The 26,178-nt window shown below is 53.2% G+C and overlaps 2 protein-coding genes and 1 long non-coding RNA gene across 10 annotated transcripts in view; 2 read left to right on the top strand and 1 right to left on the bottom strand.

The window, feature by feature from the left end:
* The first annotated feature begins 5,647 nt into the window (after window positions 1-5,647).
* RARRES2 (retinoic acid receptor responder 2) lies at window positions 5,648-9,029 on the top strand. 2 transcript variants are annotated; one of them, XM_004046459.4, is made up of 6 exons: window positions 5,648-5,766; window positions 6,715-6,908; window positions 7,138-7,242; window positions 8,265-8,360; window positions 8,606-8,732; window positions 8,908-9,029. In XM_004046459.4, the coding sequence occupies exons 2-5, from the start codon at window positions 6,735-6,737 to the stop codon at window positions 8,720-8,722; spliced, it is 492 nt and encodes a 163-aa protein (XP_004046507.3). In that variant the 5' UTR covers window positions 5,648-5,766; window positions 6,715-6,734; the 3' UTR covers window positions 8,723-8,732; window positions 8,908-9,029. The 2 variants fall into 2 exon arrangements, with proteins under 2 accessions (XP_004046507.3, XP_018886898.2); XM_019031353.3 differs by having other exon boundaries at window positions 5,653-5,734.
* A 161-nt stretch (window positions 9,030-9,190) lies between these two features.
* On the bottom strand, window positions 9,191-24,383 carry LRRC61 (leucine rich repeat containing 61). 6 transcript variants are annotated; one of them, XM_019031350.4, is made up of 4 exons: window positions 24,146-24,383; window positions 22,943-23,003; window positions 21,356-21,525; window positions 9,191-10,643 (listed from the first exon to the last, which is right to left on the bottom strand). In XM_019031350.4, the coding sequence occupies exon 4, from the start codon at window positions 10,482-10,484 to the stop codon at window positions 9,705-9,707; it is 780 nt and encodes a 259-aa protein (XP_018886895.2). In that variant the 5' UTR covers window positions 10,485-10,643; window positions 21,356-21,525; window positions 22,943-23,003; window positions 24,146-24,383; the 3' UTR covers window positions 9,191-9,704. The 6 variants fall into 6 exon arrangements, with proteins under 6 accessions (XP_018886895.2, XP_018886894.2, XP_004046508.2 ...); XM_019031349.3 differs by having other exon boundaries at window positions 23,798-24,169; XM_055392355.2 differs by lacking the exon at window positions 9,191-10,643 and adding an exon at window positions 12,916-17,251 and having other exon boundaries at window positions 23,798-24,151.
* LOC115935307 (uncharacterized) overlaps window positions 24,170-26,178 on the top strand; it is a 27,513-nt gene continuing 25,504 nt past the window's right edge. For both annotated transcript variants that reach the window (XR_008681318.2, XR_008681320.2), the window contains exon 1: window positions 24,170-24,236. This is a non-coding gene — a long non-coding RNA (uncharacterized lncRNA). The remainder of the gene's footprint in view (window positions 24,237-26,178) is intronic.

Genomic DNA, 26,178 nt, shown 5'->3' with positions numbered 1-26,178 from the left:
GCAGGAGAATCACTTGAACCTGGGAGACGGAGTTTGCAGTGAGCCGCGATCACGCCACTGCACTTCAGCCTGGGCCACAGAGCGAGACTCTGCCAGAAAATAAAAAGGAGGGAGGGAGGGAGGGAGGAGGGAAGGAGGGAAGGAAGGAAGGAAGGAAGGAAGGAAGGAAGGAAGGAAGGAAGGAAAGGGAAGGAAGGAAGGAAGGAAGGAAAAAAGAGTTTCCAAAACAAGTTTTCTGGGGAGCACATTGAAACCACAGCACCCTCCCTGGCCCTGGCTTCTCCCCGGACCCACCAGCTCTACCTTATTCCTTCTTTCCCTCTGCCCTCCATGTGCTCCTACACTCACTCCACACTGAGACAGTTCTTGCTAAAGTCACCGCTGGCCTCGCTAGGTCCAGTGCTTTCTGGCATCATCTTCCTAAACCTCTGGGCACACACTGCCAGCCGTGCCTCCTCCTCCCAACATCCCCTTCCCCACCTCTGTGACACCACATGCTCCTGACCTGCCACTGAGCTCCTACCGGCTCATCTTCATCCACCCACCCCTCTTACTCCATGTTGGATCCCCTCCCAGTGAGGTCCTAACCTCTTCCCTCCTCACCCTCCTACCGCCAGGGCCAGCTACTTCCTTCTCCAATCCCCAGTCTCATCTCTGCTCTGATCTCGATCTGCATGCAGATAACACAGTTTCCCATCTGTAGCCAGAGCTCCACCAGCCCTGTTCAGTCAACAACTCCACTGGCATGTTCCACAGACACCTCACACTTCTCTCCTCACTGCCCTCCTGAGTGTCTCTCTCCCTGAGGATCAAAACCATGTCTACAGCTGTTCAAGCCAGAAACCTGGGATTCACCCCTCTCTGTTGACCTCGACCCCAACATCTTATCAATCACCAAACCCTGGTGCTTTAGTCCTGAGGTATTTCTGGACTTTGTTTTCCCATCTTCACTGCCTCCAGCTTTGTCCCTGCCACATTTATCTCTCACCCGGACAATCACAATTATCTCCTGCTGAGATTTATTCCCTTTTATCCACTCTCCACACAGCAGCCAGAGTGAGCTTTCAGAAATGCTACTGGGACCAGGCGCGGTGGCTCACACCTGTAATCTCAGCAGTTTGGAAAGGCAAGGTAGGAGGATCACTTGAGCTCAGAAGTTCAAGACCAGCCTGGGCAACAAAACAAAACCTCCTCTCTCCTGAAAAAAAAAAAAAATAATAAAAACTAGCTGGGTGAGGTGGTCCTGTAGTTCTAGCTACTGGGAGGCTGAGGCAGGAAGATCAATAGAGCCTAGAACATGGAGGCTGCAGTGAGCTCTGATTATGCCATTGCACTCCAGCCTGGGCAACAGAATAAGACTTTGTCTCAAAAAAAGAGAAAAGAAAAGAAGACAAAAGAAAAGCTGTTGCTTTGTTTTCTGATTTTAAAAGTATTAAGGCCAGGCACAGTGGCTCAAGCCTGTAATTTCAGCACTTTGAGAGTCCAAGGTGGGTGGATTGCTGAACCTAGGAGTTTGAGATCAGCCTGGGCAATGTGACAAAATCCTGTCTCTAGAAAAAAATACAAAAATTAGCCTAGGATGATGGCATGCACCTGTGGTCCAAGCTACTTGGGAGGCTGAGGTGGGAGGATTGCTTGAGCACGGGAGGTTGAGGCTGCAGTGAGCCATGATTAAGCCACTGCTCTCCAGCTTGAACGACAGAGCAAGACCCTGTCTCAAAAAATAGTTTTTAAAGTTTTTTTTTATTTTAATAGACAAATTATCCACAAGTTATAAAAATTTAAAAGTACAAAGGGAGTACAGTTTTCCTGCCTCTGTTTTCCCCAGCTGGACAGATCCTCTCCTCACAGGCAAACACTGTTATGAGTTTCTTGTTTTTCCCTTCTAGAAATATTCCATGCATTTACAAACACATAAATTTGTTCATTTTTAGTTTTAGTTTTTACTCACATAATTGGTAACACATGCTCTGCCTGCAATATCCAATATGGTAGCCACCAGCCACAGGTTTAGGAACACTTGCCGTGTGGCTGGTGTGACTGAGGTATTTATTGGAATGCTAAAACAAGAGATTGATGCTTCCAATGTTGCTTCATTTCACTTTAAGGTACATATTGAAGACATTTGTGCTCAGTTTTCTGAAATTTATTCTATGCAAGCCTCATGGCTACAGCCATTAAAACTAATTCCGTATTTAAGTGGAAATGCTATGAATCACTGCTGGTTTTATGGAACTGTTGAAAGCAATGAAAGATAATGAATTTAATGATCTTTTCTTTACCAAAGCTCATTGTCAGGGTTGTAGAAGGGTTCTCCTAAGATTTACTGTACTTTTAACTAACTCCAAGATTTTCTTGAGACAGAAGCCATGATTACCAAATATACAACAATAAGTATTATTATTATTTGTTTTGGGGACAAGGTTTTGCTCTGTGGCCAAGGCTGAGAGTGGTGGCTCGAGCCTATAATCCCAGCACTTTGGGAGGCTGAGGTGGGAGGGTCATGTAGTGGCATGATCATAGCTCACTGCAACCTTGACTTCCCAGGCTCAAGTGATCGTCCCCCCCCCAGCCTCCTGAGTAGCCAGGACTACAGACTTTTGCCACCACACTCAGCTAATTAAATATTTTTTTTTTGTAAAGATAGCCTCTCTCTATGTTGCCCAGGCTGGTCTTGAACTCCTGGGTTCAGTGATCCACCCACCTTGGACTCCCAAAGTGCTAGGATTACAGGCATGAGTCACTACTCTCAACCCAAATATTCAATAATTAAAAATAAAAAAGTCAGTGTTTTCTCATCAATACCACACTACATATAAATGGGCTAAATTTGAATATCCAAGGAGATGAAACCTCATTTGTGACCTAGCCAGATAAATATAAGCATTTCAAATTAAATATTTTCATAATACTGACAAATAATTACAATCTACATACTTTTGTCACAAGAATCAACATACAGAGGTTTTAATTGTAATATACAGCATTGTGTAAATTGGCAAAATTTCAAGAAAAATGTGAAGAATTCTTAGTTGATATTGATAAATTTAGAGTGGCTTTTGAATTTATGCAATATCATTTTTGAATTTATGCTAATGGTACCGAATTGACACAAGTTGGCAAATGTACTTAACTTCAATAGGTATAGTTTTGCAACTGATATGCTCTTACTTCAAAGTCAAATCACTTCTTCTAAAAAAAACTATTTTTGTCAATGTGGTTGCAAATATTAAAGGACAATGTTTTTTGGTACCCAGTTCAGTTATTGGAAAACTAAGCTTGGAACAACTGGATACGTGAGTCTACTTTTTTAGCTGTCATGACCAGGAAGATCATTAACCATCATTAAATAGTGAAGTCCTGTTGTTGCTCCCCTGGACTGGGACATGTTACCTGGAGCTGAGCTCATGAATATGCCCTAAGTAGTCCTTTCACACATCCACACCTATGAGTGCTCTGCAGCAGGACTGTCCACCTCTTTGGGGTGCACCTCACATACCTACACCCAAAGTGAATTTTGTGTGGCCATTTAAGTATAGCCAGACTGGCTCCTCCCTCACCAACTCCCACCACCCTGCTCCCAACCTACCTCCCCACCTCAACTGCCTCACCTCCCCTGCAACAGACCTGATGCAACTTTCCCCCCAGCCCCCACCAAAGTCAGGATGAGTTTACCGCTTTGCTCAGCTCAAGTCCTACCTTGTCCTGGAAGATTTCTCTCCTCACCCATCCTCAGGACGTCCCCCAGCATGGGTCTGTGGGGGCCAAAGGAAAACTTCCCCTTTGCCTTCTGAAGGTTTGCTGAAAAATCAACTGATGAAAGGCAGATTAATAGAATAAATTGATTCATTTATATTTTAGAGACAAGGTCTTGCTCTGTCCAGAGAGGCTGAAGTACAGTTTCATGATCATAGCTCACTGCACCTTTGAACTCCTGGGCTCAAGCAATCCTCCTGCCTCGGCTTTAACAGGAAATATTTATTAACATGCATGAGAGAGAACCACAGAGTGATTACCCCAACCCCTCAGTGGGATACAGAAGCTTATCCACCATCTTGAGTTTATACAAATATGGGGGCTCAGATAGTGGCAAGACAGGTTATGGAAGGGAGGGAAGAGGAGGCCTGGTTGGCAAAGGGAGTCTTGTTAGGTAGATGACACCTCACAGGTAGCAGCCCTCAGAAAGAACTGAGGGTAAATGTTTCTTTCAGATCTGTAAAGGTGTCAGCCTCTCAGTTAATCTTTCCTAGATCTAGACAAGGGAGAGCCTCGGAGAAAGCCTGGCTACATCAATGCAGATTTCCTCTACAGATGCAAATCTCTCCACAAAAAGACAGCTTTTTGGTTATTCTTCTATTTCCAACCATTCTGAACAGCCACCTTGAAATGTGTCAAAGAAGTATTTTTTGGGGTGAAATATTTTGGTTTCCTTCAAGTTCTTGGGCTGGGAAACATCTTTGGGTGCATCTTTTCTCTCTAACCCCATCTAAAGCTTTCAGGGAACGCGGATCCCATCTCTTTCTGCTTAAGGGCGGCTGAGTAGCTCACAGCTGGGGAGTGAAGTACCCTAAGTAGTGGTGGGATTTCAGACACCTGGAAGTGGTTAATGGAAGCCGAGTTTCTTTCTGGTGCCCCCAGAGCACACTGTAAAGGAAATTCTCAGCTCTAAGTGGAGAATCCTGGTTAGGGGTGCGTAAGTAGGGGACAAAAGCCTTGTGCTCGGCACTGGACATCAGTTGCTTTTCATGTTTCTTCATTTAATCCTCAAAACAACTCCTTAAGACAGAGTTTCTGATCCCCATCTTACAGATGAAGAAACAGAAGTTCAGAGAGAGCCATGAAGTTACATGAGATCCTCTACTTCAGGTGATCCCTGCGGTGTGGGAACCAGAGGCATGGTGTTGGTGGTTACTGACGTGCAAAGTCTCAGAGCTTCTTCATCCTTGCTCCAGCGTACCCAGGAGTCGAGCCGGTATTTGGACAGTTTTCCTTGAGTTTCTGCTCACCTTATGAATTCTATCATGCCGTTCTGCCACACCCGAAGGCTCCCCCACTCCCCATGAGAATCTATCCCACGGAGAATGGGGCACGAGGAATGGTCAGGAAAGGCAGATGCAGGATACACACTGGACATCTTTGCTGTCGATCAAGGTTGCAGGCGCCAGAGTCCTCCCTAAAGGAGAGACCTTCCTTCTCAGTGTGGCTCAGGGAGTGGGAGGCAGGATCAGGTGTAGGGACCTCGAGGTCTCATTTGGTTTGAGAATGTCTGTATTTAGGGGAAGAAATCCCAGGATGAGTGTCTCAGGGACGCTGGGGAATGGTCCCCCGTAAAGGACCCAAGACAGGGCAGCCCTGCCTGGGCAGGAGTGGGGCACAGAAAGCCCTTGGGGGAGCAGAGCAGCGGAGAAGAGGCCCGGGCCGGCCGAGGCTGCGGAATGCTCAGGCCCGAGCCAGAGGGAGGTGGGACCGAGGGCTGCGCGCCTGGGCGAGCCGCCTGCAGCTGCGGCCAGGGTCAGGGTCATGAGGGCTGGATCGAGGGGAAGGAGGGGGGTGGGATGGGGAGGGAGGGCGCGGGAGGGCATCCCGCCCCAGAGGCCGGTCCCACTGGGGAGGGGAGGAGCCGGAGTTGCTGGAGGGGGTCCAGGAGGTGGGGGTGGGAGGAGGTGGGGGCCGCCCCGCGAGAAGAAGAGCGGGAAGAGGCGGACAGCGAGGCCAAGATTTCAGCTGCGAGACGGTCAGGGGAGACCTCCAGGCGCAGGGAAGGACGTGAGGAGGGGAAGCGGGCTGGGGCGGCAGCCGGGCGGAGGGGCAGCTGCGCAGGCGGAATGAGGAACGCCTTTGCTCTAAGGCGACCACCCTGGCAGCTCTTCACTGAGGGGCCTCGGTTTCCACATCTGTCGCTCTCCGGTCCCAAGACCACCAGGACCGACGGGGCTCTCCGGGAGGGTCAGCCCCTCCGGTGGCCCCAGTCATGCATCAGGGGACGGATCAGAAGGGCTGGGAAGAGGGGTCGTGGGGAAGGCCCCAGAAAAAAGAGGAAGGAGGGAAAATTTTGCCTGAAGCGGGAAAGCCAAGGGCTGGGCGGCGCGAGATCCCCATTCCTAGCGACTGGGGCTGGCTGGTGGCCCGCGGCAGCCCCCGCGCCGGGAGGATTAGGCCTCCCGCCGCTCCCACCCGTCCGGACCCTCCCACGTGTTTAGGTCCTCCCAAAAGTATTCGGCCTCTGGCCCCTGCCCCTTCCCCCGGCTGGCCTGGACCTCGGGGACGTGGGAGGAACCCTGTGGGAGCAGGGGGATTCTGGACGGGGAGGGAGTAGCGGTTGGGGAGAAGGCTGAGCAGGGAAAGGAGAGAGGGGCTCCGGGGACGGCAGGGAGGAGAGTGGGTCGTGCCGGAGACCCAGGGAGAGACAGAATGGGCAAGATTAGGGGTGTAGGGTGGGAGTGGGAACTGACTGATTCCTGGCATGGGCAGGGAACTTTGCTAAAACTGTAGGCCCCAGGGAACAGCGCGGGCAGGGTGGAAGGGAACGGAGAGGGCCAGGCGGACCCTAAGGTCAATTTGGAGAAAGGGCCATTTCCAGGCTCCTTCACCTGTGCCCAGCGTTCTACAGGCCTGGCCCGCCCCCCCCCCCCCCCCCCCCCCACCAAAGCAGGGCGCGGGAGGAGGCGGCTCGGGCTGGCTCGGAGACCTGAGGGGCGCACACCCGCTTCGCAGGGCCAGGGTGACACGGAAGCATGCGACGGCTGCTGATCCCTCTGGCCCTGTGGCTGGGCGCGGTGGGCGTGGGCATCGCCGAGCTCACGGAAGCCCAGCGCCGGGGCCTGCAGGTGGCCCTGGAGGAATTTCACAAGCACCCGCCCGTGCAGTGGGCCTTCCAGGAGACCAGTGTGGAGAGCGCCGTGGACACGGTGAGTAGCATGGCCCGGGCAGGAGCGGGGAGGGTCGAACCCCAGGAGACCAGCGCATTCCCACGAAGCGGGACAGAAGTGCTTGGGCTCTGAGCCCCAGCCCTCTGGAGAAAAGGCCACTGTCCAGCCTGCTGGAATGACTGCGTGAGGGAGGTGCGGATCACACCAGGGCTTGCTCTGCACCCTCAGCTGGCTACCGGCCATCCTCTGCCTGCCTGTCTGTCCGCAGCCCTTCCCAGCTGGAATATTTGTGAGGCTGGAATTTAAGCTGCAGCAGACAAGCTGCCGGAAGAGGGACTGGAAGAAACCCGAGTGCAAAGTCAGGCCCAATGGGGTGAGTGAAGGGGTGTGAGAGCAATGGGCGCATGCTGGGTGTGAGTGCATGGACTTGGGGTTTGGGGTGTGGGGCACATGCCTGGGTGTGCGTGCATGAATTGGGAGGTCCATTAAGAAGCCCTGAGGTTAGAGACCCCACTGCGAAGAGCCTCCTTAGAGGTGGAGTGGCTCAGCCTGAGCCCAAGGTTGTGAGAGTGGCTGGTGGGAGCTGGGGCCTGGCAGACAGGAAGACAGTTTGGTTACCCCTGGACTTATCTTCATCAGAGCAGGGCTCACCTCGGTCTGAGTTCCTCTCTCAAGCATCAGGGCCTGGGTGGAAGGAGCCGGCTGTGTGGGTGTGTCTGGTGCCCCCCTAGCCTAGCAGGACTCCAGTCATCAGTCACGGTGGGGGCAAACCTTCCACCGTGGGGGTGATGCCTGGGCTGGGAGTGCAGTGACTGTGTTCTAGTTCCCGCTTTGTGAGCACGGCCTGGGCTCTGTATTACAGGTTCTGCAAAGGCCCCAGTTCCCTCTGTCGGCTCAAGGAGGGCACTGGACTATAGCAATGATTCATCAACCTCAAATCAAATCTTACAAGAAAATATAATAAATAGAATAGGTGACAGCTGAGCCACTCTGGAGGCGTTGGGTGGGAAGAACCCATCGGAGGAGGATTCTTGCCTTCACACGAGCACAAGCAGACACATCCATGCATACATCACACACCCATCCACCCACACTCCTGCATACAAACCACATACATGCGTGTTTATGCATGTGCCACACAACCCATCTGGGAAGGACTCCTGCCTGCACACACATGAAAGTTCCATAGTTTGAAAACTGCATGGGTCTGACTTCTGACATTCTAGGGTGGCTGTGCCTGAAACCTGCTGGCCTGCATGACCTCTTGCTCCTGGGCTCGAGGGCCTAGTTGGGGATCTGGTCCCATGATGGGCAGCCCTGGCTCCCATCCTCATGATGCCCAGGCCTCCCTTACCCCTTTCCTCTGCTCACCCCATGCTCCCCGCTCCCCCACAGAGGAAACGGAAATGCCTGGCCTGCATCAAACTGGGCTCTGAGGACAAAGTTCTGGGCCGGTTGGTCCACTGCCCCATAGAGACCCAAGTTCTGCGGGTAAGAAGGGGCAAGGGTGCACAGGTGGGGACAGGGCTGGGAAGAGGGATGGAAGCTGAGCCTATGGGCTGGTCTCAAGGCTGAAGCTTGGCCAAGGGGGAGGGAGGGCAGTGGGGGCTAGAAAGCGCTGTGCCTGGTTTGGACATTCTCCAAGGGATGTGGAGGGGATGTGGAGGATGCTGGCAGCCCTCCACTGGCACTGCCCACCCCTCCTACACTGCCTGAACAGTTTTGGGCACTGGCAGGAGGCTGAGGAGCACCAGGAGACCCAGTGCCTCAGGGTGCAGCGGGCTGGTGAGGACCCCCACAGCTTCTACTTCCCTGGACAGTTCGCCTTCTCCAAGGCCCTGCCCCGCAGCTGAGCCAGCACTGGTAGGCATCAGGGGGCTGAGAGCACCGTCTGGATGAGGCCAGCCCTGGGAATGCTGAGGGGCTGGGCTGGGCTTTGGGAGCCTGGGAGGGGACAGGTCAGAAGCCTGGGAGGAAAGCTGGGACTGGGGCTGAAGCAACCTCCCTCACCCCCAAACCTGTTTCCCCTTTTGTCTAGAGCTGCGTGGTGCCTCCAGGACCACTGCCGGTGGTAACCAGTGGAAGACCCCATCCCCCAGGGAGAGGACCCCGTTCTATCCCCAGCCATGATAATAAAGCTGCTCTCCCAGCTGCCTCTCAGCTCCTTGTGTTGCACGACTTCCTCCTTAGCGTAGCTCAGAGGCGGCCAGAGAAGGCAGGGGGACAGGACCCTTCCTCTGGGACCCCTTCCTGTGGGCAGGGTGAGCAGAGCCTCCTGTGCTCCAGAGCCAGAGGTGCCCCCATGAAATGCCAGGCAGGGATGCAAATGAAAACAGAAGCATTTAATAGATGTGTGGACAAGAACGGGCAGAGAAGGTGCTGCGGGGAGGGGTAAGTGCAGGAGCAGTCTGGAGAGGCACATTTGCAAGGCAGGGGAGTCCCACTTCCAGGAGTGCTCTGGGCCACTCAGCCTGCCTACTGTCTCTCAACAGCTGGGACGGGAAGCTGGCCCATCCCTACCTTTCTCGCCTGTAGCCTCAGGAGGAAGTAATTCCTTCTACTAAGTTGCAGGCTGGAGCAGCCCAGAGTGGCAGCAGCTGCGGACACAGGCTCACGGATGTGGGAGCCCTTACACCTGCTCACGGTCCTTCAGTCTGTCCTTGCAGCATGTGGAGGGATGGTGGGGAGGGGCTGCTCTCAGGATAGGGATAAAGCAATAGCCCAGTGTGCAGGGCCAGTGACCAGTGTGAAGCAACTAAGATGAGTGTGGGGGCAGAGAGGGGAACTGGGGGCAGCGAGGCCACCTGCCAGGCTGTCCTGGGCCATAGGTCACGTTCAGAAGACGAAGGAAGAGGTGGGGCCTGCAGAGCTGAGTGCCTGCTCCGCCTGGGCCAGGCTGTCGCTGGCCTGGCGGTCCAGGTCCCAGCACTCCTGCAGTGTGTCCTGGAACTGCCGGCAGGCCTCCTCCAGGATGGAGCTGCTCCGGCTGGGCCAGGACTCCCAGTAGCCTGGCTCCACCCAGGGCTGGGCCTCGGTGGCTCTGGGGCCTGGACTGGAGCTGGGACGCAAGGAGCTGTCCAGGTCTCGGCACAGCTGGTAGAACTCACTACCATGCCCAATCACACGCTCACCGTCCATGACTTTCAGGCCAGGCAGCAGCTCCCGGACTGCAGCCCAGTAGGAGGGGCTGGCACAGAGCGGGTTGCTGAGCCGGGCCAAAGGGTCTCGGAGCCGCAGGTACTCCAGGCACGGTAGCCCAGCCAGACACTGCAGCTGGCCCGGGGTGGCCAGTAGGTTGCCTGCGGCATTGAGACTCTGCAAGTTCTCACAGGTGGCCAGTGGCTCCAGGCCCGTCAGCCGATTGTTGGAGACATTGAGCACGGCTAGCTGGCGCAAGGAGGCCAGCGGGCCCAGGTGGGTGAGCGCGTTGCCTGATAGGTCCAGCCACTCCAGGCCCAGGCACTCTCCCAGGCAGCCCAGGTCAGCCAGTCCCAAGCCACGCAGCTTCAGTAGCAGGATGGACTCCAGGGAGAACTCGCCTGTGCGTGACTTCAGCAGCTGGGGTGTGATCTGCAGTCCGCCAGCCTCTCCCCGCTTCTCCGCTGGAGGCTCCATGAGATGGAAGTCGGTTGGGATGGCCTGGGCCCTGGCAGGACTGTCACAGGGTTCCACTGGGGGTCAGCCGGTGCTCGCCCCGAAGCAGGCACCTTCCACTCTACCCAGGCCAGTGCCAGGAGGCCTGGTTCCGATGCCCTGCTTGAAGCCAGCCAGTCCCTGAGGAGAGACAGTCAGTCAGCAGGCAGCACTTTCTGTGTCTTACGCAGCAGGTGACGGCAAGGAGTCTGACCCTGCTTTTACCATGAAAACCAACAATCTCAGCCAGGCAAGACCTGAAGACCAAGCTGGGACACAGGCCACAAAAGCCATCTGAGTGACAGGGATGGGGTGCAGGCCCAACCCAAGGGGAGCAGCCCAGACTGGCCCCGGCTGGTTAGCGCCGTGCTGGATGGATTCAGGCCCAATATTACCAGTTCTTCCTGTCAAATCCAAACTAGGGGCAAAACATCATTATTTTACTTTTTCAGTAACCACTCACAATCCATCCCTATTAATTTTGGGGTGTTTTTTAAACCGTTATTTTTGAATAGGCAATAGGTAACCACCATCACCAGTTTCTTTTGTTTTCTTTCTGGGATAATCAATGTATATGCAATGCAAACGAGAGCACATGTGCCTTGTTTGATTCACTCAGTATTACTGCAATTCTTTCTAACAGCAATGAATTCAAACTTGTTTCCAGATTATATGGGTCAGCTGGTGCCTCTGGTTGGAGCTGTAGAGCATAAGAAGTTGGCCTTTAGTCCTGAAGGAGAAAACTGAGGTCAAGGTAGTGAAGGGACAGGGAAGGCTGGGGTAAGTGGCCTGGCTAGGTCGCACACCCTTGCTCCCACTTCACTGCCCGCCAAAGCTAGCTCTTTTGCTCTGGACTCAGCTGGACAGATCAATGGAACAGCACTGATATACGTGCCAGACAGCACGGTGCCAGCTGCAAAGACAACATAAATTTCCCAAAGGGCAGGCTGTCTTGGAGGGAGGGAAGGGTGGCTCCAGAAAGCTGGGAGGGGCACATCAAATTGCCAGGGGCTGCAGGACCAGGTGAGTCCAGGTGCCAGCGCATGACTGTGGCACAAAGCAGGGGTGGCCTGGTGGAGGGACCTCAAGATTTAAGCAGTGAGGAAAATAACAGACCTCTTCCAAGCGCAGCTTTCCCAACCTGGCAGACTTTGGCCAGGCCCAGACCCAGGAGTCTCACCCAGGCCGGCGGGGTGATGCCTGCCCTGCAGATCTGATGCAGGGTGTCGGTGACTGAGTTTACATATCAACACTTTTCATTTTCCCCTCTCCAAGGAAACCAGGCCCAGAGCCTGATCCACTTAGCTCCTCCCACACCATCAACAAAGATATTTACTATGTTCCCAACCAGGGAGCTGGCGAGGATGTAAACGGTCTTGCCATCCTTATGTCCTCTACACCCCATCTGGAAAGGGGAGTCCTTGTGCTTATGGCCCCCATTTCCTTATCTAGCTCCCTTCTAGTCTGCAACATTCCAGCTCATTCTCTTTTATTTATACCTCAAATATTTATATATACTTTCCAAAAGGGACTGGAAGCATCTGCCAAGAAGTGTGGATTCCCTCAGTGGGAATGGAATCTTTTGGGGTTTGTAAACAGGGAGTGATGCAATCAACTTTGCATTTGATTAAAGCTGCTCTGGCCCCTAACATGGGGGGTGCAGGAGGAGCACCAGGCACTAGAAACCTGTCTGCTGTGAAAACAAAAGATACAGGCCCTAAGGAGGGCAGGAAGCAATGGGGAGGAGGAAAAAGAGCCTAGGACGACTGGGGAATCTTGCTGGGTGACTGTATGCCAGGGGCTCCTTTTCTTCTTTTTTTTTTTTTTTTGAGACAGAGTTTCACTCTTGTTGCCCTGGCTGGAGTGCAATGGCACAATGGCGCGATCTCGGCTCACCGCAACCTCCGCCTCCTGGGTTCAAGTGATTCTCCTGCCTCAGCCTCCCAAGTAGCTGGGATTACAGGCACCCGCCACCACCATGCCTGGCTAATTTTTGTATTTTTAGTAGAGACGGGGTTTCATCATGTTGGCCAGGCTGGTCTCAAACTCCTGACCTCAGGTGATGCCCCCTGCCTCGGCCTCCCAAAGTGTTGGGATTACAGGCGTGAGCCACCACACCCGGCCTGGGGCTCCCTTCTCAGACATGTGAAATGCAGGTGGGACAGGCTGGAGACAAGAAGACATCCAGCTACACAGCACTCAGCTTGAGTGAGTGTGGCGTGGGGCTCAGGAGGCAGCTGGAGCTCCAGGCTGGAGGGATCCAGGCACCATCAGCAGGGAGATGGCAGCTGGCATCAAGGAGGGCATGCAGTGCATGGGGCCAACCATGCTGGGGATACAGAGCTCTCTAAGAACTCGCAGGCCTCTCTCCAGGAGCAGGCACCCCTCCCACCCACCCGCTATTTCAGGAGTGAATGTGGAAGATGTCCTATGCACGAGCAGCAGAGGTGAAGGCTGACCTATGAGGCTGAATGAACGAGTCTGTGAAGGATTCTGCCAAGCAGCCAGAGGGAGGAGAACACGGAAGGCTTTTAAGGAGTGAGACCAACACTACTAGGACGCCCCACTGGACTCAGACAAGAGGAGGCTGGAGACACAGCCACTGGATGAGCAGTCCTGGGCACAGGTGAGGCCACAGTGGGACTGCAGAGGTTAAGTGAATGCCCTGAGGAACTGAGTCAGTGGCTTTTTAGATGGAGATGATGGCTCAGCAAAGGGAGAGAGCAAAGAAGCAGGCAGACAGAGGCAGGCAACTGTGCATGCTCACACCAGGAACATGGTTTACAGAAGAGGAAACGGAGCAGAAAGACCCCACCGGCCCTTCCCTGTTGCCCTCCAACACACAGCCCTGCACCAGTGTGGCCCCGTCCTGCCCTCACCAGATGCAGGCCTGGGTCTTGGTGATGGGTCGTGCATAACCCTCATTCTCTTGGGGGTCAGTGACCTCTGCTGTGTTTCTGGTCCATCACCTGCACACTGCAAAGAGGTAGCCCAGTAGGACTGAGAACCAGCTGGTGCCCACCTGTGCAGACCCAACTAACCATCAGGCTGCCCGCAGACACAAAGAGGATGGCTTCCCGCACGTCCACCTGCTTCAGCACTCCTCCAGAAGGAGCCGTCCTTGTCCTAACTATGGAAATGAAGGGAACAGAGACCTCCTGGCCCAGCAACAGAGTCTGGAAAGAGGACTGGTGACAAGGATGGCACTTGGGCCCTTTGAGGGAGGCTGACTGAGAACCAGGGAAGATGGTCCCAGGCGTTGGTGAGTGTCTTCTGCCTGGGAAATGAGGCCCACAGGGCAGAGCTAAGTCTAGGGGGAGGAACGCTTCAACCCAGAGCAGCCTCGGGTGGACTGGAGGCTCTAACGCTCTAGAAGAGGGCTTCCCAACCCTGGCATTACTGCCATCTGGGCAGGCTGAGCCTTGGTTGTGGAGGCCGTCCTGCACATTGGAGGGTGCTGAGCAGCATCCCTGGCCTTTGTCCACTAGACACCAACAGAACCACTCCCCTTACCCCACTTGGAACAACTAAAGACACCTCCAGACATTGTCAATGTCCACTGGGGGACAAAACTGCGCCTAGATGAAAGTGAAGGTTCTAGAGCCCAAGCCCCCTGGTTCGGTGCCATCAAGCTCTCTCACCCTCTTCCTTTCATCCTCACCCAATCTTCTCACGTTCTTCTCCCGAGCCTCGCTGCCTCACCATTCTAGGCCTCCCAGTCCTCTCCCAGAACATGAGCCTGCTCGGTGATGCCACACAGCAGAGCCACGATGCCACTTCCAAGAACAGTTCCGACTGCTCAAGGATGGAAGCACAGTCACGCACACTGCCCAAGGCAACCTGAGGATGCATCACATTCTCGGATCCTCCCCGCCCCGACATGTGAGTCAGGATCCTGCAAGTGAGGTACCGGACACTGCAGGGAGAGATCCAGCAAGCCCTGCCCCTCCTATCCCTGCTCTGGAGCCAGGGGCAGTAGTGAGGCCCCTCCCCCAGACAAACCCGGCCCCCTATCACCTGCGAATGTGTCCCCACCACCCCACTCCCACACCTAGTGCTACAGGTAGTGGAGTGATCTAAGCAATCTGGAGGCCAGACTTTAATTCAAATCATACTACTCCAGTTATTAAATGTTTACAAAACTTTATTTAACAGGTGCAATTATTATACTGCGAAAATGAAAATATCGCATACTAAACAGTACCTAGGGTATGATCTCAATGTAAAAGAGGGAAAAATGTCAAACTATTGATAGAGGCTATCTCTGAATGAAAGTAGTTAATTTTTCCTGCTTCCTTACATTTTCAGTAATATCCAAATGTTACAATGAATTGGTCACAGTGAAACACAGGGCTGACAACCCATCCAGGAGAGGCAAGGGAACAGGCTCCTGGGGCTGCCAGCCAGTGAGGGCAGAGTCTGTCCCCTCACCCCCATGGCCAGTCACATGCTCCAAGTTAGGCCTGGAGCCTTCCCCTGCCTTTTCCGACCTGCATCTCAGCAGCCACCCTACCCAGTGACCAGGAGCCCTTAGGCTACCTGGATGCAAGTCTTGCGGGGGTGACGGGCCACCCCCTTCCTTCTTCTCCCATCCAATCCCACTGGTTCCTGGATCCCAGGCCCTCAGCTCTGCCCTAAAGGAACTCTGAGCAATCCATGATGAGCGTGTGCTACACACATCCTTTCTCGCTTCCAAATAAGGGACTTCCCCTTTAAAAGTGGTCCAGGACAAGCAGGGGCAAGGGTGATGGCAGGCAGGGTGTGCAGCCAGCCGCCTGGAGCCCAGGAAAGCTACTGAGGCTGCTGTCACTGGAGGAAGAAACCCCAACGTTTCCAGTAGTCTGGAAATAGACTATTGGTAAGAACGCCATTTGAGGACTGGCGTCTCAGCTCTCCTAGCTAGCTGGTCAGTCCCTTCAGTCGGTTTTTCCGGCCACTCTGAAACCCCCAAAAAGACTGGTGTGTGGGGGTATGTGTGCACTTCCCTCTGGAAATGGCTATTCTACCCTTGGGATTTCCTTCTCCCTACAGTGAAAGCCTCAGAAAGTGCTGCAATAGCTTATCCAGGCCCCCAAAGGCTAAGGACATATCCCACCTGCCAGCACATGCCCACTCCACATCCTTGGCCACTTTTTGAGAAAGCAAGCCTCTTAAGGGCATGTATCCACTTATCCACACAGACAAGGTGTATGCAAGGACCTTCACACCCACTTATGTTTTAACAGAGCATCACATGTACAAAGCCACGTAGTACAAAATTCACAGTCACCTATGAAGAGAGTAAGCCTCTTCTCGGCACATACTGCTAGACATAAAGGAAGTAATCGGGAGATGGAAAATGACATCTCCCAGAAAAAAAATATGGCAATCTGTCAAGTGAGAAACTGACCCTTTCCTACCAAATAGGTTTAAGATTCTGGCCATGAGCATGTGGCGCCCAGGATGCAACACCCAGCTCTCTGCTTTGACCTATTACAGGCAGGGGCTCTCTAGGAGTTCACGGGCAGGGTGAGCACCGGCACCTGCCATGTCTGCCATCACACCCTGAGCAGACTGCAGGGTCTGTATCCCCTTGGCCAGGTCACCACTAGAGCAGATGAGGGGAGGCGGGGTGTAGTTGGGGAACTGCTCCAGGTTGGCCTTCAAGAAGAGGAGATGCTCAATGGCCTCCACCTTGAGAGAAGAGTTTTGCTCTACAAGGGTGGGGCTGTTCAGGGAGGCAAAGATGCTTTCAGAGAAGGCTCCTGTGGGGGGTAAGACAGATAGATGGTGGCCAGGCTTCTCGCTTCTTCTCCCAGTAAGCCAGCGGGTCATCCTGGGCTCCAACGGTCTCATTCTCCCACAGATACTTCTTGACAATGATGCTGGCCCAGTGGCTCTTGGTGGACAGCGAGCCCCCGCTTCTCTCAGAGGCCAGCAGCCCCATGCTCTCCAGCAAGCCCTCCCTCTGGGCCGGCAGGAAGGCCCCAGAGTGGCCGCTGCTCTGCAGAGGCTCCCCCTGGCTTCTCCCCTCCACCCCGGAGCTCTTGGCTACCCTGGTAGGGTCCACGCACAGACCCTTGGGGCTTTGCAGGGGGCTTGGGGCGGTCAAAGAGTATTCAGACACTCTAATCTCCTTCACCTTGTACATGAGGACTTGCTTCCAGTGGTCAATATCGGTCGGCCCCCACGGCAGAATGGCCTCAATCTTCCCCTTGAAGCAAGGGTCCAGCAAGGTGGCCAGCACAAACTCCTCGCGGTAGAAGAGCTTGTTGAGCTGACAGTCGGTGCAGAGCTGCCGGGCCAACCCCTCAGCCAGCTGGATGGCTGCGCCCCTCTCCCCGACACTCTGCTCCTGAAAGTGTGTGTGAACCTGCTCCAGGAAGATGTGCAGGTAGCGCAGCTGGGGCAGCACCTGGCTCAGAGAGGCCTGTGCTGCACTCGCCTCGTGGACCACCATCTGGAAGGGCTACAGGAGCTTGCTGAGGCTGTCTGCCGGGCTCCAGAATGTGGCCGACAAGGCAACACCAGCCTTCCCCAGCTGGTGCCTGCCCTTGTACTCTTGAAGGGGCTGCTGCTGCTCCACCAGCCACTCCAGCAGGTGGTAGGCCGAGACCCAGTGGTCCGAGAGCTCCTCAAAGGGCTGGTGGGCTAGGAGGCTGCGCTGGCGCTGGCGCTGGCGCTGGAGCTGGGTGAGGAGTCCCTGGGCCTCCACAGAGCCTTAGAAATGGCTGCAGGTGGCCCTGGCAGTGCCCAGGATGATCTGGACACTGTGAGGGTGACACAGAAAGTTTCTCACCAGGGAGTCAAGGCAGTGGGCGAAACAAGGGATGGGGGTACAGCCCTCACCCTTGGCCGCCTGCTCCAGGCTGGGGCGGCCGCTCGATACCAGGAAGCCTGCCAGCAGGAAGCTACGGCCCAGCCACAGGCTGGCCTGCTCCAGCACCTGCAGCTGCCAGTCCTCCGCAGCTCCCTCCAGGGGCAGGCCTCGCATCCAGAGCAAGGTTCCCAGCATCAGCCCTTGGAACTCCAACCAAGCTCTATCCAAATGCAAACGAGGGCAGCTGGGGGAAATCACTCAGGAGCCTATATGCTTTGTCTGAGGCACTACCCCTAGAATCTCCAGCTTTCAAAAGTGGCCTGGACAGGGAAGTTGTTTTCCTTTTTAAGAAGGACAGGTAATCATAATATTTCCCATGCTGGAGTGAAATTATTAAGCATGAGACCAGATAATGGACCCAACCCACAGCCACTACCTTCTGAGGGAGGAAATTCCTCATGGGCAGGCCAGGCTTTACTCACATCTTGTTTCCTCACAGCCCACTCTTGGGACAGGGTGCTGGGAACTGTCCCAAGCAATGGGTGGCAGAGACAGGCAGAGAGTGTGGCTGGGGGACCGCTGCAGACCTGCGGCTCCCACACTCACCCCACCCAGCTCCGGGCCGGTGCGATGGGACTGATTCGCTCCCTTGGATACCGTACCTCGGTCCCCTGTCTCCCGGGTGCCCACAGCACTAGCTGTGTTACCGATACGTCCGTGCATCTTAGCTTTTATTCCCCTTAATGCTGTTTGTGCTGTTGTCTACTTTAATCTCGGTCCCTCACTCCTTACTCTTCTCAGGTACTGAGCAACCTCAGGGATAAGTCGGCAGAAGCTCCAGGCCTGCACAGCAGGAATACTTCTGGTTGTTTTTCTAACCACGAAGAGCAACTATATGGAGGACCCAGCCTATTGAACTACCTCATGTTTGCCAGAGACTTGGCTTTTCTGCCACAGTGTCCTCCTGAAACCCCCCCACCTTGAAAATGTTTCACGGGAGACTAGGTTTCAACTGGATAGCATTAAGACTTGATCTCTGGCTAGTGGAAGATTGAAAATTAGACTAAGGTGCAGAGACACCAAGGGACACCACGGTTAGGTGAGGGTTTCCTAATCCTAGGGCATGGGACTTGCTTCACACACCAGGTCCGTCCTTCACTGGACTGTGCTAGGCCTACCGTCCACAGCAGAGGGTATGCGTGTGTATTCGTAAAAGACGTGACTTGGGAACGCTAGATTTTAAGACCAGTGCCCCTGTACCCATCCTGTGCTGTCCAGGGAAGGATATATGAAGCAAGGACTAAAATTCTTAACGTTTCCAAATTCTTGGGTTCAAGGGAGCCCCGTAAGAGAGGGCCTCTTCATGTGGTGTGCACAGCCAGCGTCCTGCCCTGCTGCAGCGCTGATTCAGTATCACGGTAACTAAGGAGAAAAGGGGGCTTCATTTACATGCTATAGGATCACCACAAACCTCCCTTGCTGGGCTAGAATGGGACAAGCACGATAGAACGTGTTCGGGGGTGCACATCTGATCCTGGGTTTGTTTCCCCCTGACGCTGCCCCCTCTAGTTCCTGTATTTGTCTGGACTTTGTAGCAGTTGGTGACTGCTAGGTGGCCTAGTTTGTGTAACTATACTGTGTTGGTCTTTCTCCATGTTCTTTTGGGGTTTTATTGTTTACAAACTTTTTTGTATTGAGAGAAAAATGGCCAAAGCATCTTTACAGAAAGTTCTGAACCAGGCAAAAAAGATGTAAAACATGAGTTTGGGGGACCCTCATATTGAAGTAGGGATTTTGAACTATCCTTTCTTTGTGTTCCCCTTCCTCTATTTCCTATTTTGGACCAGATCTTCTGCCCTAAAAACTTGACTCCTACCGTACCTTCTTCTCCATTCACCTACCCCAAAAGAAAACCTACATACCCACACACACATATATTGAATTCTCAGGCTGTCTCTGCAACTCTTAAATGATGTATGAGAACAACCTGAAGAAGTCAGGAACCCTCCATCTCTTGTTCCAAACCTGAGTCAATGTGGTTCACCCCAAACACTTAAGACACTGCTTTACTGGGATGGATCAAACCTACTTAATCTGTAATCTCAAAGAAGGGAGAAGCAACCGGGGGCCTTCCACGTAGAAGTGGGGTCAGGAGACCAGGCAAAGGAATATGAGTATATATCCAAGTCACTTAGGAACTTTTACGCAAGTGCAAGAAACTTTTTTTTTTTTTTTTTTTTTTGAGACAAGGTCTTGCTCTGTCACCCAGACTGTAGTGGAGTGGTACAATCTTGGCTCACTGCAGCCTCAACCTCCCAGGCTTAAGCGATCCTCCCACCTCAGCTCCCAAGTAGCTGGAACTACAGGTGTACACCAACACACCTGACTAATTCTTTTAATTTTTTTGTAAAGACAAGGTCTCACTATGTTGCCCAGGCTGGACTCCAACTCCTGGGCTCAAGCAATCTTCCTTCCTTGACCTCCTAAAGTGCTGGGATTACAGGTGTGAGTCACCACGCCCGGCCCGGTGCAAGAACTTATGTCAAAGTGGCTACAAGATTGTTTAAAAGGAGATAGATGAATGTAACCCCATGTTTACTGCTAGAAACCAAAGCTTTATGTGAAATCTTGAATTTAGGGGCAGGGAGGGAGGGTAGAAAGGCTTGTACCTTCCCTGATCCCTGCCCCTCAGTCCTGAACTGCAGGAGACCAGGGCCCCTTGGGCTTTGGTTACTCCATCTCTGGGGTGCATCTATTGCATGGCTGATTTTTCTGTACCAGGTACTTCCTTTCCCATTTTCTAATCACTTTGCAACACACATGCTGACCCTTTTCACTTCCCTTCTCCTTTCCCTGGAAAGATATAATGAATACATAAAGACTTACTGGTACTGAAACTCAAAAAAAAAAAAAAAAAGATAAAAAAGATCTGACAATGAGTGATGTTAAACATTACTCACCAGGGTAATGTTTAAAAAGGGTCACCAGAGATGGCAGGGCTGCCTATAACAGGTGACGAGATGGCTAAGAAGGCTCAAGCAAGACTCTGGCCAGAAAGAGGAGCTCCTCCCAGCCAGAAGAACCTCAGAAGGGTTAAGTGGCAACAACTTCAAGCCCATCTTGCAAGAACTTTCAGCCACCAATAAATCCAAGAACTGAAGGCCTACTGCAAGGTGGCGCTTGTGTAGGGGCTAGGTAAAGCTGCAAAGGAAACACAGGCTGCTGTCCTGGGCCCACACCTGCTCTTGGATGTCACACTGGAGGGGACTTAACTCTCACTTCATGACTGAGGAAACTGCAACCCCAGAGTGTGAACATCCAGGCCTCCAGAGGCCATCTGCAGAACGGGGTCACACTCCAAAGTCTTTTTTTTTTTTTTTTTCAGACTGGGTCTTGCTCTGTCACCCAGGCTGGAGTACAGCGGCATGATCTAGCTTGTTGCAACGTCTGCCTCCTGGGCTCAAGTAATCCTCCCAAACTCAGCCTCCCAAGTAGCTGGGACTTCAGATGTGCACCACCACACCCAGCTAATTTTTGTGTTTTTTGTAGAGACGGGATTTCACCATGTTGCCCAAGCTGGTCTTGAACTCCTGGGATCAAGCAATCCCCCTGCCTCAGCCTCCCAAAGTATTGGGATTACAGTTGTGAGCCACTGCACCCAGCACACCCCAAAATCTTCATCTTAAGACCTACCCAGTTACCCCAGGACACCAATCTTGTTCTGTTTCCCAATTAGCTTTGTCTCATCATAAATGCTATACTCTGCAGATACTCTTGATTCACTCAATCATTTAACAGAAATTCATCAAATGTCTACTATGAGCCAGCACTGTGCCTTCAAGATATGAACAGAGGAGAGTAGCTGCCTGGCTGGCACTTGGGGCTCAGGATGAGATGACAACCTAGAAATGGGCTCATCATTAGACCAGGGGGAAAGTGGGGTACGGTGCTATGAGGCGGGGAGGGATCCCTGGGGGGCCCCCAGGCTGACCTACTGAGAAACAGGGTCTATTACACTGAAGAGCTTAGACCCGTCTTGCAAGGTGTTGTTTACCTTAGGCTATTGCTTCACAATCTTCAACCCTCGCAGGCCCGTCAGGTAGATCTGGGATTTTGTGTCATCACTGGTACAACAGTGACACCACCATGTTCTCTTCCACAGAAGTACTTTAGGATGACAGTGCAGCTGGCAGTGTTGAGAGCCAACCTTGAATCCAAATGAATCTAAAACGTAAATTTTAAAAAGAAAGTCATTGATAAATTTCAGTACTTTATAACTAAGAAGTTACTTGTGGCCGGGTGTGGTGGCTCACGCCTGTAATCCTAGCACTTTGGGAAGCCAAGGTGGGTGGACTGCTTTGAACTCAGGGGGTTGAGACCAACTTGGGCAAGATGGCGAAACCTTGTCTTTACAAAAAAAATACAAAAAAATCAGCCAGCTGTGATGGCCCGTGCCTGTGGTCCCAGCTTCTTGGCAGTCTGAGGCAGGAAGATGGCTTGAGCAGGGAAGTGGAGGTTACAGTGAGCCGTGATTGCACCACTGCACTCCAGCCTGAGCAACAGAGCCAGACCCTGTCTCAAAAAAAAGAAGTTACTTGTGACACACATCACCACAGCTGACAACACATTGGAGGCCTACAACCACAACAAGACAAGATTCCAAGGGCTCCTAAGCTGAGGCACGGCCTTTTGGGCTGCACGCCTGCCCACAGTCGATCATGTGGGCAGCAGTCAGGAAAGCGCCCTAGCCAGGCCACATGGGAAGCAGGCACATCCCTGGGAGGCAAAAGGGAAAGAGGGCCAGGCCGGGGTGACGGCAGGGCGGGGTGATGGCAGAACGCATGGAGGAGACTGCGGGGAGAGCTGTTCAGGAGGTGGCCCATGCCTAAGCCTCAAGTGGAAGAGGAGGAACGATGGAGAGCGCCTCCACAGTGAGCCTCTTTCCTCATACAGGTCCATGTGGGCTATTTTGGGGCAAATCTTCAGGCAAGTTTCTAGAGAAACTGAAGGAAAACACCAGAGGGGGCTGCCCAGGTAATGCTGACAATACAGGGAGGTGAGAGGATGAGCAGATCTCAAAGGTGACTGAGAGGCAGAGGGGAGAGACAAGGAAAAACCAAAGTGAAGTTAGGGAAACCAAGAAAAGACTTTCCAAAAGCAGCGGTCAGCAGGGTCAAAGGTCCCTTCAGTGGGCGGTACAGCAGGAAGTGGGGGAGAAGCAGGAACCGGGAATGCTGGAGGTGGGGATGGGAGGGAAAAGGCTTGGCTCTGTCCCTAAACAGAGAGAAGGTGCCCTGGGAAAAGCGGGGAGGCTAACTACACAGGGAAGAGAAGCATCCTGGAGAAAGGGATCCAGGGCACAGGCGGTGGAAGGGATTGGCCTCAAGAGACCAGGAAGAACTCTCATTTTTCCTGACAGAGGAAGTAGGATGGGTCTGGTGGCAGGCAAGTCCTGGAGTGCTGTGCAGAAGGGAAGTGAGGCAGCTTATGCCTGAGAGCCAGGCGTGTTGATTGCTCACGGGGAGCCGTACATCTGTAAAGGCAGCCAGCGGCTGGCTGAGTGATCTGGCTTAGCCTGGGCTGGGAAGCACCTCCGCACACTGGCTCAAGAAATTAGACATATTCTTCTCGCTGCTCTTACCAAGCCTTTTCCCAAGTGCGTGCCCAGAAGGAAAGCGGCCACTCTTCCACTTCTCTTGTGCCTGCAAGAGAAGTAGAACCCCACCCTGGGCATTCCATGATTATGCCAGGCCTTTCTCACTCCGCCCAGTCCCTCCAGCCCCTCTGCTCTCAACTCCAGCACTGCAGGGGGAGAGAGTGTCTACTCCACCCCCACCAGGCAGGGGATTTTAAGCACCTGCTGGGCCCTCAAGTCTCATCTTCCTCCACAACATCTGTGAGAAGATTGAAAGGTGGTGAGAGAAAGGGATTGGAGGAGATGAACGTGTGAAAGGAAAAGAGGAGAGCAAGCCATTGTATGTTTTGGGGTTTTGTCCCACACGCAAATTTGACTACTTATAAAGTCTAAGCAAGATGTTTTAAATAATAATCATGCATCATTAGGTTTCATACTGTGCAAAAAAATGACACAAAGTGAGATCTGTTACAAACGACACGGCAGCACTCTGCTACCTTCTGGAAGCTTAGGGCTAACAATGGAGTCAGAGCATGGCATCCAGAGCCCGTCTCTGAGCACGGCCGTGATCCTGCTCCAGCCCACGCCTCGGTTTCCTCGTCTACATTACGGGAATAGTAACAGCACCCGCCTCATGAGATTGTTAGGGTTAAACGAGTTAATTAATATCACAGTATTTCAGGGCAGTTCTCGGCACAGAGGGAGAGATGGGTAAGGGCTAGCTGTTCCTGAAGATTCTGGCCTCTCCCAGTGTGTTTCGGCGCGGGGGCACGGCTGGCCCAGGAGGTGGCCCCCCGGGGCCGGCACGGGCCCCGACAGCCGCCCCCTTCCCTGAACCTCGGCGGCCCAGTCCCCGCTTACCTGAGGGGTGGAGCCGGCAGCCTGCGGAGCCACTGGCCAAGCTGGGAAGTCCGGCGCAACTCCGCACCGCACAGCCGGCGCCTCCTCGGCAGGTAAGAGCCGCAGCCCCGCCGCCCGCCGCCTAGCGGCCCCTGACCCCTGGGCCGCGTGCCCACCACCCTACTTGTTGGCCAGCGTGCTTCTCCCAGCGCCGCAGGCCTGAGCTCCCGGAACGCGCCCAGGGGGCCTGGCCAAAGGCCGTAGTGGGCGCTCTGGATTCCGGGATGCGCCAGGGGTTACTTCCGGAAGCGCAGCTTGCGGGGGTCTTCGCGCGCACCCCCCGCCTCGCAGTTGGTACGTTCCTCCTACCTGCGGCGCCTGAGTGCGCAGGCGTGGGCAGCGAGGCGGTGCGGCCGGAAGCGAAGGGGCCGTGAGGTCAACAGTCGGTAATCGTTTATCGGTGCGGCCTTAGAGAAAGGACCTCCAAGCCCTTGTTCAATACATGTTGGGTGGTGGTCACAGGTGCCAGTCTCCGGACGGATGGCGGCCTAGATTTCCTCCCGGACTCGGTGGCACCCAAGGCCCCCTGCACGCCGGCGCTGTGCGTGCCAGGCTGACCGCCCGAGTGCGACCCGGGCCTCGTCCGCACGTGCAGATGGAAGGGGCCACAAAGACGATAAGGATCCAGGTCTCCCCGTGTGGAAGGCTCATCTATCGGTCGGTTCAGGAAATCCACCCAGGGTGTCTCCTGGTGTTATCAGAAAGGGGTCCCGATCCAGGCCCTAAGAGAGGGTTCTTGGATCTCATGCAAGAAAGAATTCAGGGCAAGCCCATAGAGTAAAGTGAAAACAAGTTTATTAAGAAAGCAAAGAAGTAAAAGGATGGCTACTCCATAGGCAGAGCAGCTCCAGGGCTACTGGTTATCCATTTTTATGGTTATTTCTTGATTATATGCTAAACAAGGGTTGAATTATTCATGAGTTTCAGAGAAAGGGGTGGGCAGTTCCCGGAACTGAGGCTTCCTCCCCTTTTTAGACCATATAGGGTATTTCATGATGGTGTCATGGCGTCTGTAAACTGTCATGGTGCTGGTGGGAGTGTCTTTTAGCATGCTAATGCATTATAATTAGTGCATAATGAGCAGTGAGGACCACCAGAGGTCCCTCCCATTGCCATATTGGTTTTGGTGGCGTTTAGCCAGCTTCTTTACTGCAACCTGTTTTATCAGCAAGGTCTGTATGACCTGTATCTTGTGCCAACCTTCTGTCTCATCCTGTGACTTAGAATGCCTAACCTCCTATGAATGCAGCCTCATTTTACCCAGCCCTTATTCAAGATGGAGTAATTCTGGCTTAAACACCTCTGACACTGGGGCAAATGCCTGCTGCCTAATGACTCCCACAAGTCCTTAACACCTAATCCAGAGAACATCTGGGCCTGCATCCACTCTGGTGCTCTGCCACTCTTGCAGCTACAAATTGTGCGGGAGCCAAAGAAGTCATGTTCCCTGGACGAGCGCAAAATGCCTGTTTGTCCCATGTTGGTTCCACATGTGCAGCAAAGTGAACAACTTTTGTCTCCCTGGCTACCTTGAACTTCTTTCCACCTCCTCAGTTGGACATATTCAAGGGGCTGGCCCGGGGGCAGGCTTCCCTAGTCTTCCCAGGGGCAACCTCAGCTTTTCCCATATCTTTCAGATGACCCTTTTCCTGCCCCAAGCAAATTAATGCCAAGCCAGTCTAGTTCTCCAGCTTGGGCTACAGCTGGGACCCCTGCCCAAGAATAGTGATTTTTATCTTTACACTTTATCCAAGTTTTTTATTTTTATTTTTATTTTTTTGAGATGGAGTCTCACTCTCTTGCCCAGGCTGGAGTGCAGTGGTGTGATCTCAGCTCACTGCAGCCTCCACCTCCTCCTGAGTTCAAGCGATTCTCCTGCCGCAGCCTCCCAAGTAGCTAAGACTACAGGCATGAACCACCACACCTGGCTAATTTTTGTATTTTTAGTAGAGACGGGGTTTCGCCATATTGGCCAGGGTGGTCTCAAACTCCTGACTTCAAGTGATCTGCCCGCCTTGGCCTCCCAAAGTGCTGGGATTGCAGGTGTGTTCCACCCTGCCCAGCCATATCCAAGTTATTTTTAATTTCAGTTGATCTCCATGCCTCGGAGATGGAAGTATTAGTTTCTCCATTATACGGATCAGAAAATTGAGACTCACACAGCATGTTACAGTAGGAAATGGGACTAAAAGAAAAATTATTCAGACAATTGTTAAGGTGAGAGACTTTATTCAAGAACAGCTGCAATAGGGATTATGCAGTAGGGGCAGAAAAATCAGGCTTAACATCAAATACAAGGACAGGTGGAGATTTATAGTTAAGCAACAGGGTGGAAGTCAGCA

Source organism: Gorilla gorilla, chromosome 6, assembly GCF_029281585.2.
Source record: "Gorilla gorilla gorilla isolate KB3781 chromosome 6, NHGRI_mGorGor1-v2.1_pri, whole genome shotgun sequence".
In the NCBI taxonomy this organism is placed as follows: domain Eukaryota; kingdom Metazoa; phylum Chordata; class Mammalia; order Primates; family Hominidae; genus Gorilla; species Gorilla gorilla.
Note: the sequence above shows the minus strand (reverse complement) of the source record. Positions and strands in the feature narration are given on the sequence as shown.